The 19,455-nt window shown below is 54.5% G+C and overlaps 1 protein-coding gene across 8 annotated transcripts; it reads right to left on the reverse strand.

Annotated features, from left to right (window-relative positions):
• Positions 1 to 220: 220 nt before the first annotated feature.
• Map3k12 (mitogen-activated protein kinase kinase kinase 12) lies at positions 221 to 19,397 on the reverse strand. Of its 8 annotated transcripts, XM_013520928.1 has the most exons (15): positions 19,328 to 19,397; positions 6,722 to 6,895; positions 6,414 to 6,622; positions 5,775 to 5,958; positions 5,401 to 5,592; positions 4,992 to 5,150; positions 4,693 to 4,851; positions 3,602 to 3,710; positions 3,262 to 3,371; positions 3,012 to 3,128; positions 2,757 to 2,894; positions 1,991 to 2,615; positions 1,740 to 1,810; positions 1,369 to 1,642; positions 221 to 965 (listed from the first exon to the last, which is right to left on the reverse strand). In XM_013520928.1, the coding sequence occupies exons 1-15, from the start codon at positions 19,378 to 19,380 to the stop codon at positions 870 to 872; spliced, it is 2,670 nt and encodes an 889-aa protein (XP_013376382.1). In that variant the 5' UTR covers positions 19,381 to 19,397; the 3' UTR covers positions 221 to 869. The 8 variants fall into 8 exon arrangements, with proteins under 8 accessions (XP_013376382.1, XP_013376377.1, XP_013376380.1 ...); XM_013520923.1 differs by having other exon boundaries at positions 6,414 to 6,895; XM_013520926.1 differs by having other exon boundaries at positions 6,414 to 6,895; positions 19,283 to 19,388.
• Between the last annotated feature and the right edge of the window lie 58 nt (positions 19,398 to 19,455).

Raw genomic sequence — 19,455 nt, forward strand, 5'->3', positions numbered from 1 at the left:
ATATTTCAAATCTACTTACGTTCCTATCATTTAGAGAAGCAGTTGCTGCCATTCATGTTTATAATTTTCGGAAGTTGTAGTGTGATACAGTCTTTATTAGGTGAGAAAAGGCAGAAAGTAATTTGTCCTAAGTTCTCTGATAAAGTCTTGAATCCAAGGCTCCTACTTAAATTAAGCATGTGTGATACCCCATTTATTCACCAAGAAAACCCTCAACAGCTGGGGCTGCATGGAGTGGTTATATTTGAAGGTTTTTCACAGGGGTTACAATATGACAGTCCCCACCCCAATCCAGCACCAGGATAAAAGCAGGGACTTCCAACAGCACCCCAGTTCTTCAGCCTGAGCCATCCACATGCTATCGTCTTCTCACCTCCCCCTGGGCCCTAAGTCAGGGCTTGGGGGAGAGATGGAGGAACAAAGAAATGAGATACATTGCCACCTGAGAAACCTCAGGGGGGAGGACCCAGCCTTAGTCTCCCTCCTCCCAAGTGCAAAAATGTGTAAACAGAGTAAACGGAAAACAAAAGTGCAGTCTTCAGTGGTTCCCTCTCCTGTCCCCCTCCCCCCAACTGTTCAGGGGCTAAGAGCCTAGACACAAGTCTGGCTTTCTACTGCCTAGTTGGTTGCTGAACATAAGGAATGGGGTGAAGCAGGAAGGGGGTCGGTTTCCTCTTACGCACAGCTCTAGGGCAGTAATCTTCAGCTGCCAGTGTCCCTAGAGTTTTACCAGGTAAATTGGTCAGGGGGGTCCGTCTCCCTCAAGTCAGACTTAAGCTGGGACAGCCCCATCTTTCTCTGTTGATTATGTGGCGCATATATATTATTTATATAAATATTTCTCTATGTACAAGGAATAAGAGTGGCTTTCATGGAGGGAGGGAGGCTGGGGGCCGCAAGGCATCAACGCTGTTGTTGTCCAATTCAGTGCTGTCACAGTCTGAATCCTCAGAATTGGGAGGGCCCTGTGAGGAAGAGTAGACATGCAATGAGGTGGGGCTCCGTAGCTTTTGGCATTACAGATAAGAGTTCCTTCAGGGCTCCTTGCTGCCATCTTTTTAATAGCCACTGGCTTACTGGTTTTCGTTGCTTCTAGATTTTAATTGCTCAGGCTATAGCAGCACTTTATCGTTGCCATACAAATTACGTGCCAGACCCCTTATCAAGCGCTCTGTACCATAAGCCTTGCATTCTGCCATGTTGGGTAGTTGGTTCCTTTGGAACAGGAGAAAACTGGTTTAGAAACTGAATCACTTAGAGGCCGAATTCCGATCTTCCTGGTTTGTGCGTTTGTCTCGCAAAAGCTGTCAACCTAGCCATGCACCTGCTTTGGTTCTTCCTAACACCTATTAGAAGTTCTTGACTTACCTGCTCACCTCTGAGTAGGTCCTGGTGTGGGATGGCCAGGGAGCTAGGTTCAGGCTCAGGGACCACCTCTGAAGCAGGTGGGTCCAGTGGGATTTCTGAGCCCTGGGAGCACATGTCATCAGACCGCTCGTCTGGCCGCTCATCAGTGTTGGTACTGCCCACTTCAGGTGTGCCACTGGGGGAAGGCTCACTAGCTGTACCTTCCTCCCCATCTGATGGATTCTCTGAGCTGAAGGTAGATAATGACTGGCGCATATTCAGGCCCTGAGGCCACCTAAGTGTTGGAGAAGGGAGGACATTGACAGCCTTTTCTGCCCTTTGGAGTCCAGAAGGCCAAAGAATGCTGTTACTACCTGTACTGCACCTCTTACCTCTGGCTTGATGTTAGCTCTACTTCGCTGTCCACCTCTCCTTCCTCCTCTTCTGAAGAAATGCCACGTTTCTGCAGGAGAGAGGGAGGGGCTGTGGTCAGTAATGGGGGGAGGTCGTTAAGAATACAGAAAGGAACATGGTTACAGAGGATGAGAGGGTATGGCTAAAGATGAGTGTAGTGTGGGGGATGAGACTTCAGTCCTGGTGGCAAGGAAAAAGGAGAAGAATAGGGGGCACTCTCCATACTTACCTGACTTCGAGTGACAGCAGCCCTGTACAGCAGTGCAGCTGGGGTCAAGTGCTGGGACCCAGCCCGGCTTCCTCCCCGGCCCGCTGTCCCTTCCCTTCCAGTTCCCAGCAGCCCTGAACCTTCACCAGGCCCTACTGGTGGAGGTGGTTCCCCTTTGGCTCCCCCAGGTGAATCTGGGCTGGTGGAGCCAGGCGCTGAGCCCTCACTTGGGGGGGTGTCGCCCCGGGCTGGAGGTGGTGAGCCTGGATCCCCAGCTCCTCCTGTGGCCCCGCGGCCCCTGGCTCCCAGTGCTGCTGACAGCAGGTCTGGGGACGAAGAAGACATCTTGCGGAGCAGAAGGTCATGATGAAGCCCGCGGAGGGCTGGAGGGCAGGCCTCCCAAGCTGAGGGTCCCACTCCTAGGCCCCCTGGGCTTCCAGGTCCTCCAAGTTCATGGGGTAGCACAGCTGCACGAAGCCCAGGCAGGTCCCCACAACTGCCCTTGGCGCTGGCCTTGCGGTGACGGGTCTTGCCACGGCGACTCCGTCCTGGTGAGGGGGGGCCCTTAGGACACCCGGGAAGCCCCACCCCACTTAGGGCTGCATCTAGTTTAGGTAGCAAAGACTCTGTCTTGAGGATATCTGGCCTGGTAGAGGGAAAGTACAAGGTTGAGATTAACAAATGCATACACCCAAAGCACTCCCTAACCTTGGACAGGGCAAGTACCTGCAGGCTCCAGCAACCCTCCTGCCCTACTCAAATTGATCTTTGTGAATTTGAGCCCCACCTTTTGCTATGGGGTGATAGCTTCTGTGGCACATTTCTCTTCTTGATGAGTTTCTCCATGGTGTTCCCATGCAGGAGGCCCCGGGAAGGGTGTGACTTCAGCAGGCCTGGGCACCTCCGCTCTAAAGCTTGCTCCCGCCTAAAGATACAGGCACCTTCTCAGTTGCGTTTGTGAACAAGAAGGAACCTCTTTAAGTCGGCCAGCTCCGTCAAGACTCGTGGCAGTGGGATCAATGAATACGGCGGGTAGCGTTACCTGAGTAGCTCCCGCTCCTTGAGTTCTAGCTGCAACATGAGGGCATTCAGTTCCATGTACAGGTTGTTGGCTCTCTCCAGCTTCCGTTCATAGTGCTCCCTGATGTCCAAGGCATGTCTGAAATGGGCACATGGGTACCTCCAGGTGAACTGACTGTACTTGGTGCCTTGATAGTCCTCAGTCTGGGACCTGGTGATGTCCAGTCCATGCAGGTGGTAAACTTATCTCCCCAAGCAGGCACACAACACACCTGAGCTCCTCCCTCCTCCGCATCACCAGCTCCTCTTCTAGTCGGTGTAGACAGGTCCCTTCTGACTTTATCTTTTCGAAGTGCAGCTTTACCTCTTCCCGCCATTCTGCCTGAGGGTGGAGAGAATGCAGGGGGTTAGGAGTTTATCCCTAGGGTGTCCAGGGTGACTGCACTGTAGATTTTGTATTGGAGCAGGAAGGAGTGGGTACTGAAATGGTACGCCAGCCCTCCAAGAGGAGCATCCTGTCCCGTCAGCCCTTTTCCCAGGTCCCTCCTTAAAGTGCATCATTATCTGCAAAGAGGGGAGGGTCACTTATTCATTTTCCTACCCACAGCGCACCTGGGACTTAAAATAAGTCTCCTGGGGTGTGGAGAGTACATCAGCCGAGGCGATGTCCAGATGTAGCAGGATTTGTCGGAATGATGGCCGATTTCGTGGCTTGCTGTTCCTGAAGGGAATGGAATTGAGGGAGAAAGGAATTTCAGAGATAGGAACCAGATCATCCTTTCACAAAGTGACCAGGAGAATCTGTCCTAGACTGAATCTTTTGTTTTGTTTTGAGACGGGGGTCTCATTATGTAGTTCAGGCTGGCCTTGAACCCACTGTGATGTTTCTGCCTCAGCCTCCCAAGTGCTGAGATTACAGGTTTGTGCTACCTTCCCCACCCCGTCCTACAATGAATTCTGTGACAAAAGAATTCCGTGCTCTCTAGGATATGTCACACATAATTTGTTAGCACATCAATATCCTGCAGTAAGGAGATCTATTTAACTACTATTTTCTAACTTGTCTGCCAAAATAAAACCTGAGTTTTCATTACAAGAAAAACTCGGGGGGAAAAGATTAAATCTTCAGCCTTCCCTCTTGCATTCCAAAGTTGTCTGTTTGAGACTGAACTTCTACTCAGTGTTGATGCCTCCTGCTTGGTACTTCTGTGTGTTTATGTTGCTTTATAGAAACTCAGGATAGCAGATATTTTTACTCATATTTTTTAGGTGGGGAAACAGGTTTAGAGGTGATACCACGTGCCCAAGCTCCCTCAGCTCAGAAGGTAGCATACTTCCATTCAGATACAGGTCAGTCTAGCAAGATCCCTGCCAATTAAGGTTCAGTCCAACCTCCCTCAGTTCTACACTGTAGTTCTCTCAATTCACATCCTACGTCCTGGTTTGTTTTTTGAGACGGTCTCACTATGTAGTTCAGGCTGCCCTCAAACTCACAGCGATCCTCCTGCCTCAGCCTCGCTAGTGCTGGGATACAGGTGTGCACAACCACACCAGCCGTCCTGGGTTAAGAGACAGTGGGGAGCTTTGATCCCTTTGTTAAGGATTCTGGGTCTGGCTGCCTCAGTTCTCAGGGCTGGCCATCCCCCATCACAACTCCCTTGCTTCACAACTTTGCCAGGGCTGGTCTCTCAGTCCATCCTTACCAGCACTGGCGAAGCAGGATTTTGAAGCCATCCGGGCAGCTGGAGGGCACAGGTAGATGGAGACTATTGCTTCCCACACCCCAGATGATAGCTGAGGAATCTACATCTTTGTAGGGAATCTCCCCAGTCAGTAGTTCCCATAGCACCACACCAAAAGACCTGTGGATAAGAGGGGAGGTCACTTGGGAGGGACTCCCTCTGGAAGCGCTGACTGCCACAGACCCATCTCACCGAAGCCCTGGAAGTACCTCCTCCCCCGTGCTGGCCACCCACTTTTCAGTCCTCAGCCTGGCCCTCACCAGATGTCGACCTTCTCAGACACAGGCTCATTGCGGATCACCTCAGGGGCCATCCAGGCTACGGTCCCTGCAAAGGACATCTTGGTGCTCTTGTCGCTCAGCTCCTTCGAAGTGCCAAAGTCTGAGATCTTCACCACGTCGTCATAGGTGATTAGCATGCTGGTAAAGAGTAGTGAGCTGGGGTCCATGCCCCTCCATACACCCCTCTAACCCGGTGGCTATTCTGCCTTCCTGTTGGGCATCATTTGGGACACCCAAAGGTGAGGTGCCACAGTCCTCCCAGGATAGGACTGTCACTTGGAAGAGCTTTCTGAAATGGGCACATGGGCTTGGGACAGGTCTGGAGGTCCTGACGGCCTCGGGCAGGTCATGGGCATGCCAGGCTTTCCCTGCTTGCTTGCTTACTCACTTAGGAGACTTGAGGTCTCGGTGGATAATCTTGTGCAGGTGCAGGTAGTTCATGCCTCCGGCGATGCCCATGGACCAGTCAACCAGCAAGGAAGGGGTGACAGGGCGGCCAGCCCGCAGCACCTCATACAGCTGGCCCTGTGCGCAGAACTCCATGAGGATGCAGTAGCAGGGTGCTTGGGTACACACGCCCCTGGGGCAGACAATGGTATGAAACCCTCAGCTCAACATTGACCTGATTTGCACCCGGAGCCCTAGTTCCCATCCATGCCATGTGGGAGGTCCCCTCTGGGAAAGACGGGTGGGGGGGTTCCCACTGCCCAGGAGTGTCCCAGGCCTGAGTGTAAAATCCCAAGCCCCTGCCCTGGACCTCACTTGAACGTGATGATGTTGGGGTGCTTCAGCTTTCGCAGGTGCTTGATGTCAGTCTCCTTGAGGTCCCGCACCTTCTTCACAGCCACTTCCTCCCCGTGGAAGCGCCCCAGGAAGACAGCACCCTGGGCCCCTGAGCCTACCCACTGCAGGTCCAAGATTTCCTCAAAGGGGACCTCCCAAAGGTCTGTAGGCAGGAGGCACAGTGCCACAAGGCTCAGAAAGAGCTTCACTCAAGGTCTTGTGACACATTCAAGGCCAGGGTCAGGACAGCATGGGGTTGGCTGAAATGACTCAAGAGTAAGGAAGAAATAGCCAAATTAGGCCGAAAAGACTTGGTTTAGGGACAGAGCAGGAAGTAATTGGGTGGCTTTAAAAGAAGCTCAGTGGTAGGGCACTTGCTCAGCACGTGTGAGGGCCTGGGAGCCTGGCTGTCCCTGTGTCCTCTCACCCCCACCCCCAGCATGGGAAGCGCAGGGCTGAGGAGCTAGGCGGATGGATCGGGGTGGGGCCAGGCCTGGGCCATGAGGTGGGAAGGCAGCACTGGGTGACCTGGGTTAGGGTTAGGGTTAGGTGTGGTGTGTCCCATGGATCTTGAACTCGGGGAAGTGAGAAGAGGGTGCCCACAGGGATTCGGCCTACCTTCCTGCTGCTGCTTGTGTTCTGTGGAGTAGGCCTTGCCAATCATGGTCCACACTGGGCGCAGGCAGCCAAAGAGGCCTTCAAGGAAGCCACTGCCACTCTGGCACTGCAGCCGCACCTCATCCGCTCGGACTCGAGACGCCCGACACTCGGGTGACCCAGTAGCTCCCCCTGGGCCCCCCGCGTCCTGCTCATGTAGCTGTAGGACACTGTTGGCAAAAGGCTCAGGGGGTGGCTCTCCGCCTGGAGAGGGGCTGGGCCCGCCCGCGCCCTGCCCCCCGAGGGGCACTACATCTCGAAGTACACACTGGGTGGGGGTCAGGTCCTTCTCGGGAGTGCAGTCTGAAGTGTCTGGGTCCAGTTTGCGCATGGATGCCTCGCTTAGGGTAGACACAAAACCCCCAAAGGAAGGGGAGGGCGTGCGCGTCTCATGGAGGCAGGCCATGGCCTCTGGGCCTCGGAGTGGTGCTGAGCAGCAGCCCCTGTGGGATGAACAAAAGGGGAGGTGCAGTCAGCAGTGAGTGCTGAGCTCAGGCTGCCCTGGTGGAGGCAGTGCTGGAGCTCTGCCCTCAGGTACCCATCCGAGGCCACCTGCCCTTCCTCTTAGTAACTCAGATAGTCTGGAAGCAGGTAATGTACTTGAGTACTCCCAGGTAGATAAGGAACAGCCTCTTCTGGTGCTGGCAAAATACGTCTCAAACTCAAGTATAGTGACTAGGAGTAGCTCAGTGATAAAGTGGAGTGTTTACCATGCACAAGGCCCAGCGTCTCAAAAAGTGAAAACAGAAACAACAAACTCTCCGGGTGGTGGAGTGCACTCCTGTAATACCAGCACTGCAGGAGGCTGAGACAGGAAGATTGCATGTTTCAAAAGAATGAAAAAGCCAAAACCCAGGCGTGGTGGCGCATGCCTGTAATCCCAGCACTCAGGAGGCTGAGGCAGGAGGATCGTTGCGAGTTCAAGACCAGCCTGGGCTACAAAGTGAGCTCAAGCCCACCCTGAACTGCATAGAGAGACCTTGTCTCAAAAAAGACAGAAACAAAAAAAACAAAAGAATGAAAAAGGGCCACACTGATGTAGCTCAATGTGAAGCCCCTGGGTTCAATCCACAGTACCAAAAGAAAAAAAAAATTTTCAAGTATAGTAATAGACTACTTCCCTTCTCTTTGTACAAGTTGTGTAATTCACCCTGCAGCGCCTGTTTCATTTGAGGCACAGGTGCAAACGTGGCATGTGAGAATGTGAGACGTGAAATCTCACAGATACTGTCAGACCTATACCTTGGTCTCTTGACAGACCTAGGTCTTCACACTGATGCACATACAGGCACATGCATGGTGGGCCTTATGCTCACGCACTCTCAGATACTGTCCCCAGGCACTGCAATCAAGTACTTCCACGTGACTCCACTGAGGCCCTCTCAAAAGCACACTGCTCAGGTGACCGCCTTGTCCTGAGACACTCAGGCCTCACACACTGGACACACCCAGGCCCCTCCAAAGTGAGGTCAAACCATACAGCTCCAAAGAGCAGAAGCATCCACTGGAGACACAGAAGCTGTGTCAGACAAGCTGTACCCACTGCCTCCTCCTCTGTGCCAGTGGTGGCGAATCTTTCAGAGCTTTCAGTGATACAAACGGCCTGCTGGGACATGTGTGCCATAGGTTCGCCACCGCTGACTAGCTCCTTCCTATCACTAGCTGCTCTCCAGGGATGAAAGGAGGCCCTGTCACTTTTTTTCCTCTGCCCCATCCTCAGGTCTGCAAACCAAGATCCAGTTTTCTAGGCAATGGGTGCTATTTAAAAAACAACTACTGGGGCTGGAGACGTGGCTCAGTGGTAGAGCTCTTGCCTTGCATGCATAAGGTCCTAGGTTTGATCCCCAGCACCACATAAATAAATAAACCATTGCCTGGTACAATGGGCATGTGGCCTGTCATTCTAACTATTTAAGAGGTTGAGGAGGGTCACAAGTTTGAGGCCAGCCTGGGCATAAATAGCCTAGTGTGCTAGTGCATTCCTATAATCCTAACTCTCTGGGAGGCTGAGGCAAGGGGACCATGAATTTATACCCAGCCTGGGCAACTTAAAGAGACTTAGGGAGAGCCTGTTTAAAAAAAAATGCTGGTGCCAGGCGTGGTGGTGCATGCCTGTAATCCCAGCACTTGGGAGGCTGAGGCAGGAGGATTGTCATGAGTTCAAGGCCAGCCTGGGCTACAAAGTGAGCTCAAGACCAGCCTGAACTGCACAGCAAGACCCTATCTCAAAAAAGACAAACAAACAAACAAAAAACCCCAAACAACAAGCTGGTGATGGAGGTCAGTGCAAGGTCCCGGGTTCAATCTCTAGTAACACACACACAAACACAAGCGCACCTGTATATCTCCAACTTATCTCTGACAATGCCTGTGTGACCTCAGACAAACTATAGATGAGCTATACAAACAAATGAACAGCAAATCTACACCAGACTTGTCTAGAACTTGAAATCAAGAGTCATCCTAGTCTCCTATCTCCACATCTAGTTGGTTAGCAAATCCTGAGACTGCCAAGAACAAGAATCCCTCCAGGAGCCAGGCGTTGTGGTGCAGGTCTGTAATCCCAGCATTTGGGAGGCTGTGGCAGGAGGATCACTGCGCGTTCAAGGACAGGCTAGGCTACATAGTGAGCTCTGGGCCAGTCTGAACTACATAATGAAATCCTGTCTTTAAAAAAAAAAAAATTCCCTCTGTCACTCAAGTAGGTCCCTTCAGGAGACCCTGCAGTACCAAGGAAGGATCACCATACATTTCTCATCAGTGGGAGGAGAGCGATAGGGATCTACACACACAAAAAGTGCAAATGATGAGGCTTTGGGAAACTGATAGTTTCAGCTCCCCTAACGATTTCCAGGCCTTTTCCTCCAGACTTTCAGTGGGTGTGGTGTGGACCTGAGGTCTGCATATTTAACAACTGAAATTGTTTCTGATTCTGAAAAGTTGGTCCACTGCCATACTTGGCTCTAAACTTGCTGTTCTTGTGCTTAGATCAAGCCTCCTCAGCTGTACTTGCCCAGGACAACTGTCTCTCCTAGGAGCTCCAGGCCTCGCTATTCAGAAAGATTTAAGAAACAAACTGGCCAGCACCTGCTGTCAGACCCTTTAGTGGCCCCATGCTCTTGACCCTGTAAGCCTCAGTTCCGTGCTCTGGGCCCCGCTGCAAGCCCAGCCTCATCCCCACTGCTATTGGTACCCAGACCGTACGGAACTGTATGGTACCCAGCCTGACACCCAGCTGTACAGGGTTTTTGAGCCAAGGCACCCAATGACCACACCCTTTCCTTTTTTATTTTTTGGCAACACAGGAGCACTCTACCACTGAGATACATCCTCAGCCACTAAAACCTGTTTTTAAAAAATTTTTTGTCTTTTTGAGACAGGGTCTTGCTATGCAGTTCAGGCTGCCTTGAGCTCACTTTGTAGCCCAGGCTGGTCTCGAACTCTCAACGATCCTCCTGCCTCAGCCTCCTGATTGCTGGGATTACAGGCATGCGCCACCGCGCCCCGCTGTTTTTTTAATTTTTAAACTTTGAGACAGAGTCTTGCCCAGGGGACTTTGAACTTGTGATTCTCCTAACCTCTTGAGTCGGCGTGTGCCACTGTTGCCCATGTGGCTGTCATCCGCTTTTATGAGAGGTTTACTGTACAAGTTAGCCTCTGGTATAAGTGCATTAGCTCATTTAATCCTCAACACTGCGTGGGCATTATTCGCCCCACTTTTCAAACCAAGCCACAGAGGTATTAAGTAACCCACAGCCAGCAAGAGGCTCAAGCCTCACCCGTAGGCTAGTCACACAGAAGGTCTTCTCCCCTCTTCCAAGTCTCACGTCATCCTGGAAGTCTTCCGCCCGGACCCTCTAAGCCGTCACGGCCCCCGTGCTCCCTCCATCACGGCTTCTGTGTGGAAGCCGAGTGCGGTCGAGCCTGCCCTGCTTTCGAGCGGTTTCGCACGGCGCGCCGCAGGTCCCCAGGGCTGCCGGCAGCAGCAGCCCGGCGCGGGATGAAGTGGACCCGCCCCTCTGCCTGCCCCGGGACCGCCTCGGGATCGCACAGCACTGAATGTGTCTCAACTCCCGTAATCCTCGGGCAGCCCGGTCAAAGAGGTGTCCTCATCGGTCCCCTTAAATTCTTGAGAAACTGAGGCCCAGAAGGCGGAAATCACCAAGTTGAGCCCAACGCATCCCCTGAAATGCATTTGCAGATGGAGAGCGAAGGTGTCGATTGGAGCGCAAATGACAGTCAAACACAGGCCAAGCTTCGCGCCGACACCCCGAAAAACTCCTCTGGAGGGAGGACCCGAGGGCTTCCGCATCTCCCGTCCCGGTCCCGAGCCTCGGCTGCCCTTGGGGACCCTCAGAGCCAAGGCCGGGCTCTCGGCTGCCCGGCCAGCGGGTAGGGCTGCGGGCGGCACCCGGGCGCTCGGGAGGGACAGCGCCCGCCGCGGGACCGCTAGGCCCTCAACAGCGGACCCGAGCCCGAGTCGCGCTTCGCGGCGGAGAGGAAGGCGTTACGGCCACGGCGCCCCCTGCCCGGCAGTCGCGCGGCGCGAGCTGGGGGCAGCGGCCTGGCTGCGGAAAGAGGGGGTCCGGTAGGGAGGGGCAAAGCGGGAGAGGGGAAGCACGGGGCGCAGCGGCGTAACCATGACGACAGTGCCCGCGGCGGCGCGTGAAGTCACCGGGACAAGATTAGCCCGGGGTCACGTGAGCGAGCGGGGCGGGGCCGCGCCTGAGCCCGCCCCCGAGCCGCGCCGCGCGTGGCTGGTTGCCTGGACGGCTGCGGGCGCCCCGGGTGCGCAGCGGCTCCGGCGGCCTGCGCCTTGCGGTTGCCCTCCCTCCGCTGCCTTCCCCGTACCCCACTTGCGGAGATCGGCGGGGTCACGGGTGAAGGGAAAGCACTGGGGCTGAGGAGCGGGGACTCGGGGCAAGGCCGTGGGGTGCAGGGCCACAGAGCCGGCAGGCAGGAAATGGAGATGGGAAGGCAGGGCACGGAAAGGGCGAAGGACACGGCCAGCGCGGGAGTGGCAGAAAACAGAGCGACAGCGTGAGGCACGGGAGGGCCAGACCTGAGGGATGGGCTGAAAAGCTGTTCGGGTTTTTTGTTTTTTAAAGCAGGGAACCCTTAGAAAAGGGAGATGAAAGGGTACCGAAAAACATGGGGGGTCACCTGTCCCCTCCCCCGTCGGTCTCCTGTCTAGAAGCTGAGCTGTGAGGAGCGGAACATCTGGTTACTTAAAGGCATTTTTCAGCTGTCATTTGGTCGTTGAGCAACTAGGTCTCGAGACAGAGAGGGTGGCATGCCCAGGGACACTGCAGCGCGCCTGCCTCCGGTTCACTGGCTTCCCCGGAGGCCTCGCTGGTATCCAAGACCAGCAGCTGGGGAGAGAAGCCATTTCACCTGCTTGGCTTTCAGGGCAGTGGAAGTAGCTGAAAAAGCTGACGCTGGGACCGAAGGACAGGCAGAGAATCTAGGCTCGGCCACCCCCACTCCAGGCTCACCACAGCTCCTCCAGATTGACCTGAAGAAGTAGGGGGAAGCTGGCTCCCCAGGGGGCCACCGTAAACTGGAGAGTCCTCTCTCCCAGTAAACACTCCCACCCCTCCTGTTGCCTTTTTTCCAGACCTGCCAGCTGGGTCCCACTGCCCCCCAGCTGGGCCTTGGCGCCAGCGCTTTGGGGGGTAGCAGGGATCAGAGCCCCTGGCCCAGACATTCTGTCACCCTGGGGGAGGGGAGCTGTCTCCCTGCCCATCAATTATGCAGAGCGAGGGGGGCAGGGCAGCGATGTGATCGGAGGGGAGGTGTCTTTGGTTAGTCCTTCTGTCCACCATATTTACCAGAAGTTGACTGCATCTGCTTCATTTGGATGAGGGGCACAGTGGTCTCTGAGCCACGCCTCTGCTGGGAAGGAGGCTCTGTGGACACCCCTGGAGCCCTTAATTCAGTTTCAGCTGGGAGGGCCTCTGCCTGGCAGTGGTCCTCACAGTGCCCATAGTGGGGAAAGGGACCAGGAAGTCACCTGCATCTGCGCCTGCTCTGAGAGGAGGAGGCCTGCAGCAGGGGAACCTTCTGAGTTCTCTCTGGCTCCTTCTTGTTCTAACAGCAAAATTTCAGGGCCAGGCTGTCTTTATGTCTGTCTGTCTGTCTTGGGGGTTCAGTTCAGAGGCCCGGCCACTTGTCTAAATCTTGGGCTGACACACTGAATGCTCGCCACTGTCTCAGACTTCTTTTTCCACTCAGGAAAAGGAGGACAGCCAGGAATGGTTATGTGCGTTCGTAATCCCAGTTTTCTAGGAGGCTGAGTCAGGAGGATCACAAGTTTGAGCAGAGCCTGGGCAATTTAGCAAGACCTTGTCTCAAAATAACAAGAGGTGCAGATTAAGCTCAGTGCAGAGGCCCCAGGTTCAATCCCCAGTACCACACATATATTAAAAAAAAGCTTGAAAGGAGGAAGGTTCCCCTCCTCTTCCTTTTAGGGTGTGGACACCTTGGGAATCCTGAGAGGGTGAAGGTCTGAGGGCCACAGATTTTCCTTTTCCTTTTGACCAGCTCCATGGGCCTGGCCCTAGAACTTGCCTAGGATGGGAAGGACCACAGAGCCTCTCAGTGCCTCCTGAGGGGGCCCTGCCTTCCTGAGAGCCTCCTGAAGTGGAGCTCAACACTAAATCCAAGTCTCAGCCTCTGACAGGTCAGGCCCTGAGACTTCTGGTGGCATACTTCTTCCACTAGAGTGGGTAGCTGGGCTCAGGAACGGCAGTTCTGTTTGTTTAAAAATTCAAGCAAGCTTTAGCTCTGATTTTTTTTTTTTGAGACAGGATCTTGCTGTGTAGTTCAGTCTAGACTTGCACTCACTATGTAGCCCAGGCTGGACTTGAACTCGCAGTAATCATCCTGCCTCAGCCTCCTGAGTGCTGGGATTACAGGAGTGCGCCACCACGCCTGGCCCCAAGCTTTGGATTTGGAGACAGCGGAGTTAGCGCTCCAGTTTTGTGCCAACCACTAGTTTAAGGAGTGCCAGCTTCCTCAGACCCCCACCACCCCAGGGCCCAGGGGGGCTGGGACACTGAGCCAGCCTCTGGGCTTTGCCTTCCTGGGTGGCTGGACACTTGCTCTGTCTTTTCCGTGTGACCAGAAAAAGGCTTGGTCTCTGAGCTTGTTTCACGGAACCAATTGCAATTGCAGGTTCCAGTGGAACCAGGTCACGGTGGCAGTGGTTGTGTGAGCGCCTCCACTTGTTCCCTATTGGGTCCTCTGACCTTGCTCTGCCTCCTGTGGCTGTGAGGCAAAGGAGTCTCCTTGTTAGAGATGGGGTCTCGCTATGCAGTTCAGGCTGGCCTTGAACTCACTGTGCAGCCCGAGTGGGCCTTGAACTCATGGTCATCTGCCTGCCTCAGCCTCCCAAGTTTGGAGATTTACAGGCGTGCCTGGGTATGTACATTTTAATAGTTCCTAAAATGGATGTGCATTTACAAAAATCTGGGCTGGGGGTGTAGCTCAGAAATAGAGCACTTGCCTAGTACCTTGCAAGACCCAGCACCACAAAAACAAAAATCGGCCCACCAAAATCCTGAAAGGATACTTAAGGGTAGCAATTGCCATGTAGGTGGAATCATGGATGTTTTAATTTTCTTCTTTTGGCCTACTTGCATTTTCTAGCATTTCAGTAATAGTTTTGAATTGCTTTTATATCATTTATTTATTTTGTGGTACTGGGGTTTGAATCCAGGACCTTCCCACTGACTACATCTCCAGTTCTCCTACCTTTTTTCTTTTGAGACAGGGTCTCACTAACTTGTAAATTGCCCAAGCTTGACTCTAATCTGTGATCCTCCTGCCTCAGCCTCCCAGAGTGCTGGGATGACAGATGTGTGTCACCAAGCCCAGCTTTGAATTGCTTTTAAAATAAGACGTAAAATTAATTAATTAATTAGTGGTACTGGAGGACTGAAGCCAAGAGTGCTTTACATTGAGATACATCCCCAGCCCTTTATTTATTTTTAAAATTTGAGATAAGGGCTGGATAAATTGCCCAGGCAGGACTGAAGTTGTGATTATACCTGTCCCTCAGCCTTCCGAGCAGCTGAGATTATAGGTGTGTGCCACTGTGCTAGGCTCATAAAACATGTTTTACTTTCTTTAGACAGGGTCTCAGTATTCCAGCCTGCCCTTGAACTCACTGTGTTGCCCAGGGTAGCCTCAACTGAGTGATCCTCCTGCCTCAGCCTCCCAAGTGCTAGGATATAAAACATATTTTAAATTGAAGAAGAGAAAGTAACACTTATGGAGTGTCCATCCACTCCTGACCCCTTGCTTAATTAGGACCGCTGTGCTCTGGAGGGAGGGCAGATGGTGTAGAGGAGAGGCACAGCCCTCAGAATCAGAGAGGTCAGCTGAGGTCTCTGACCTGTAGTATGAGACTTTTGTTTTTTGTTTTTATCAGACAGGGTCTCGCTGTGTAGTTCAGGCTGGCTTTGAACTCACTATGTAGCATAGGCTGTCCTTGAACTCACAGCGATCCTCCTGCCTCAGCCTCATAAGTGTCAGGATTGCAGGTGTGTGCCATCATGCCCCACTTTTGAGCGGGGGTGGGGGTGGGGCAATATCACACTATGTAGTCCAGACTGGCCTTGAACTCTTTATGTTGGACAGTTTGAACATGCAGTCCTCCTGGTTTAGCCTCTCCAGTGCTGGGATTATAGGCATGTGCTATAGGGCCTGGCTGTCTGGGACCAGCACTTTTTTTTTTGCAGTGCTGGGGACTGAACCCAGGGCTAGGGCCTTCACTACATCCTCATATCTTCAGCCCTTTCTTTCTTTGTTTTTCGGAGATGAGGTCTTGTTAAGTAGTTAATTTGCCCAGGCTGGGCTCATACTGCTGATTCTCCTGCCTAAGCCTTTCAGAGTCCTGAGATTATAAGACTTCCTTCCTCCCCTTCTTCCTCTTTGTTCCTTCCTTCCTTCCTTCGTTCCTTCCCGTCTCTCTGCCTGTCTGTCTGTCTTTCTTCCTTCTTTCTTTCTTTGCCAGGGATTGAACCCAGGGCCTGCATATTGAGTCATATCCCTAGCCCTTTTTTTTAGTTTTAGTTTTTTGAGACTGGCTCTTGCTAAGTTGCTAAATTGCCCAAGCTGGGCTCAGACTTTCACTGCTTGTGCTTTGGCCTCCCAGGGCGCTGGGATCACAGCCCTGAGCCACCACAACGGGTCTGCAGGAGGCTGTTTATCTCTGACCAGGCCAGTGGTAGCTGTACCACACAGAGGGAATGCAGGATATAATGTGGTGCGTAAGAACACTGCTCTGGGTCAGACAGACCTGAGTTCAAGTCCTCACTCTTGCTATACACTGGAGCAGAAAGAATGCTAACATTAACTTAGTCTTGTTATAAGCATTACTGAGGTAATCGAAATAAAGCTCCTGGGCCAGCACCTGGCACACGGAAGTTCTCTACAAAGAGCCACATGGACAGTGTCTAACACAAAGTAGCAGACTTTTTTAAAAAATGTGATTTCCTTCTCTTTCCCTTCTCTTCCTCAAATCAGGCACCAGTAGAGGGTACAGGTGGAAAGGGTGGTGGGGACATGAGGGAAACAGGCAAGGGCTGAAGGTGCTTCCTCCCCTCTGGAACAGGCCTGCTACCTCCCGGACACCCACGACCCCAGGCCTTCTGGGGGCAAAAGAGTCAGACAGGTCATCTCTGTGGCCAGCACTCCTGAAGCCCCAGTGCCTGTCTGTTGCCCCAGCACATTCCCAAAGAAGCTGATGCCCACCTTGCTTCCCAGACTCAACCGGGGCGGGGCATGGTACTGGGACTTAGGGTCCTTTTCCTGGCAGCCCTGGGCTCCAGCTTCTCCCCTGCTGGTGGGGAGGATGAGGAACACCAGTTGATTTGGAGTGATGAGGATCAAACCTAGGGCCGTGGGCATGCTAAGCAAGTGCTCTACCACTGACATACACTTTTGAGGTAGGGTCTTATGAAGTCGCCCAGTCTGGCCTCTAAACTTGTGACCCTCCTGCCTCAGTCCCCTAAGTAACTGGGATTACAGGTGTGCACCACTACATCCAGCCAGCAGTTGGTTTTCAAAAGGGTTCTGCTATCCACAGTTGTAAGGACACCTAGGAAATCCTGAAACAATTCCTTAACTTCTTGCTTCTGCCACCCATGTCTGGTCTCATGAAGGGATGGCCACTTATCTGTGCGTTTTCATGTGTGCTGGGAGTGAGGGTCTTCCCGGCACCACCTCAGGCAACAGTGTGAGGGAGACAGGAGCCATCGGGGGCTCAGGGGCGCTGGCCTTTTCCTTCTCGAATCCCTTCTGTCGGCCTCGGCAAGGTAGGACTGGAAATCAGGGCTCCCAGAGTGACGGCCATGGCCGGCCGAGAGTTGGAAGGGAAAGGGTGTTTAAAGGGAGGCAGGATCTGCTGACTGGCGGGAAGGCACTCGTGGGGTGAAGGTCTGGTGTGCACTCCCTCCAGGTTGAGGGCCAAAGAGGTGGGAGAAAAGAGAACTAAGGGGAGGAGGGCCTCCTGCCTCAATCCCCAAGGGCGTCTATTTCATCCCACTGCCTATGGGGCCTTGACCCCGTCTCCTCCCTCCCTCAGTGGAGGCCATGGCTGTCAGTAAGTCTCAAGTCTGCAGGAAGGATTCCTGCTCGTTTCTAAGGCGAGGAGGCTGGTGAAGGGCCTGACCTGGGGACATGGGTTCAGGGAGCCGGGCGAGGGGAGGGAGAAAGCCACAAATGAATGGGGGAGGGGAGAATGCAACAGCTGGACGGAGGGGAACGCCACAGCTGGAGGGATTAGGGGCATCACAGACGGAAGGGGAGGGGACCACCGCCAGGGCATCCAGGAACAGGTGCTGCCTGGGATCTTCAGGTGGGGCCTGCTCTGCTCGGGGGGAGGGGAAAGACGGGACACCGGGCCTTGCCCTTCCTTCTCTTCCCTTCAGGGAGCGAAAACTCTCCCTGCCCTTCCCTCTGCCTCTCGAGACGAGTGAGAGGAAGAGAAGGTGTTCTCTAGCAGTCCTTTAAATCGGCTCCCCAACCACCCCACCCCTGTACATCCTTCCCAGCTCCAGAGGCCCTACGGCTCCGAGCTGGGCCGCGGCAGCCCTCGGCTCCGTTCCCCTCCTTCCCATCCCCACAGGCGTCGGGTCCAGGTCCCCAGCTCCTCCATCCCCACCGCTTCAGCATCCGCGCGCCACCGCTTCCCCCACCGCGCCGCATCTGTATCGCTACCCTCCCTCCACGCCCAGACCCCAGGACCCGGACCCGGACCCATCCCTGCCCCCCAACCCCCACAACTCGGCCAGGCTCTCACCTCAGGGGCTCCGCGGCCGCAGCACAAAAGGCGGCGCTGCTGCAGCTCCGCTCCGGATGCTGCTCCCGCCTCCTCCTCCTCCTCCTTCTCCTCCTCCTCCCCTCCTCCCCCTGCTGCCCTCGACCGGACCCGGGGCGCTGTCACAAGCGATGCCCGCGCAGGGTCCAGGCGCAAGGGTGTCAGCCCCAGCTTTCTGCCCCCACCCCCGGCCCCTAGCCTTGTCCCCGCGCTGCTTGAACTCCCGCTCCTTCCCAGGCCCCCGCCCCTGGCCCCCCGGGACGGACACGCCCTGAGCGGGGGATGCTGCGCTGGAGCCGCCGGCCTCTTAAAGGAGCCCGCCGCTGCCATCCGCGGCGCTCCAGGCTGGTCCCCGGCCCGCTGGGGCCCGCGCCTCGCTGCTGGCGGTCTCCCACGGGCGGTTCCACCCCGGACCCTATGCTGATTCCGGAGTAGCCGCCTATGACCCGTTTTATAGTCTCTTTCTATACCCAGAGAGAGCAGCCCCTCGGGTGCGATCCCCAGTGCTCTGGCGTTACTCCCCCTGTCATACCGATCTTGCCAGCTCTGCTTCCCCTGGTTGTCACCACTCCAATTTCACCCAATTGGAATCCACTTAGCTGTAGGTCCCCTCCCCCTCCAGTGTTCCTGGATGACCCCTCATTATCATTTCAAGATTCCTCTGGACCCCCCCCTCCGATTCTCAAAACCCCGATTGCAATCACTTTCCGCGATCTCTCTCCAAGGTCAGAAGGTTTCCCTTACATCTTTCAGCCCAGTGGTTTCGAGACTGTGGGGGAGGGCATCGGGCTCTGCACCGGTGGCTCAGTCTCCGGCTTCTCAGTGGAGAGACTCAAGACTCACAGCAGAGGGAATGATACCGGGCGCCTGAATCCTAATCTTGTCTCCCTGCAGCCCGTTTCTCGGGCCCCAGACTCCTGGCCAGTTGAAGAGAGGTTCGGTAGGACCGATCTAAAAAGGCTTTAGAAGAGAGGCCAAACCCAACAGGCTGTGGGCAGAGTTAATTAAAGGAAGGGAGGTCAAGGACAACCTAGAAAAAGGAAACGAAACGGGTTCTGTGACACGGAGGCCTGAAGGCGAGGGGCTTATGTAGGGATCGAGGCAGAACTCTGACACGAACTTGGATCTACAACGGCCCTAGCGCCCTCGGGATTGAGGTAGAGAACAGCCCCCTCTCGCGTCCAGGTAAGAGCCACCCTCGCAGGCAGCAAAGAGCCAGGATCCGCCGGCAGCCTGCAGGGCCAATCAGAACCCTTCCTAGAAAGGAGGCGGGTCAAGGCGGGGGAGGGGCTGCCTCTTCCCTTGTCCCCGCCCCCTAACGAAGTAACCAATCGCAAAGCGTCTAGAGGAAGTAAACGCAATCGGAATAGCCAATAACGCCGCGAAGCTGCTAGTTGTTAGACCGTGCCCCTCCAAGCTGCGACAAAGATGACGTGCGAGCTGCCGGGTTCTGTAGTTTTCAAGGGTTCAAAAGGCCCCCCAATCTCTAGTTGTTAGCCCTTACCGCCCCGCCCCCAGCAGGTTCCACTCCGCCAGTACGCATGCTCACAGCCTCAGGGACCCGAGGGGAGGCGGTATCGCCCAGCCACAGCTCGCAAGCATCCGCGAAGGGTCCGCTCCTCCCAGAAGGCGGCGCGGCCAGCACGGGCGAGCCACGCGGAGGGTTGTGGGGCGGGT

This window comes from Chinchilla lanigera, unplaced genomic scaffold, assembly GCF_000276665.1.
Source record: "Chinchilla lanigera isolate Chin_1 unplaced genomic scaffold, ChiLan1.0 scaffold00057, whole genome shotgun sequence".
Classification (NCBI taxonomy): domain Eukaryota; kingdom Metazoa; phylum Chordata; class Mammalia; order Rodentia; family Chinchillidae; genus Chinchilla; species Chinchilla lanigera.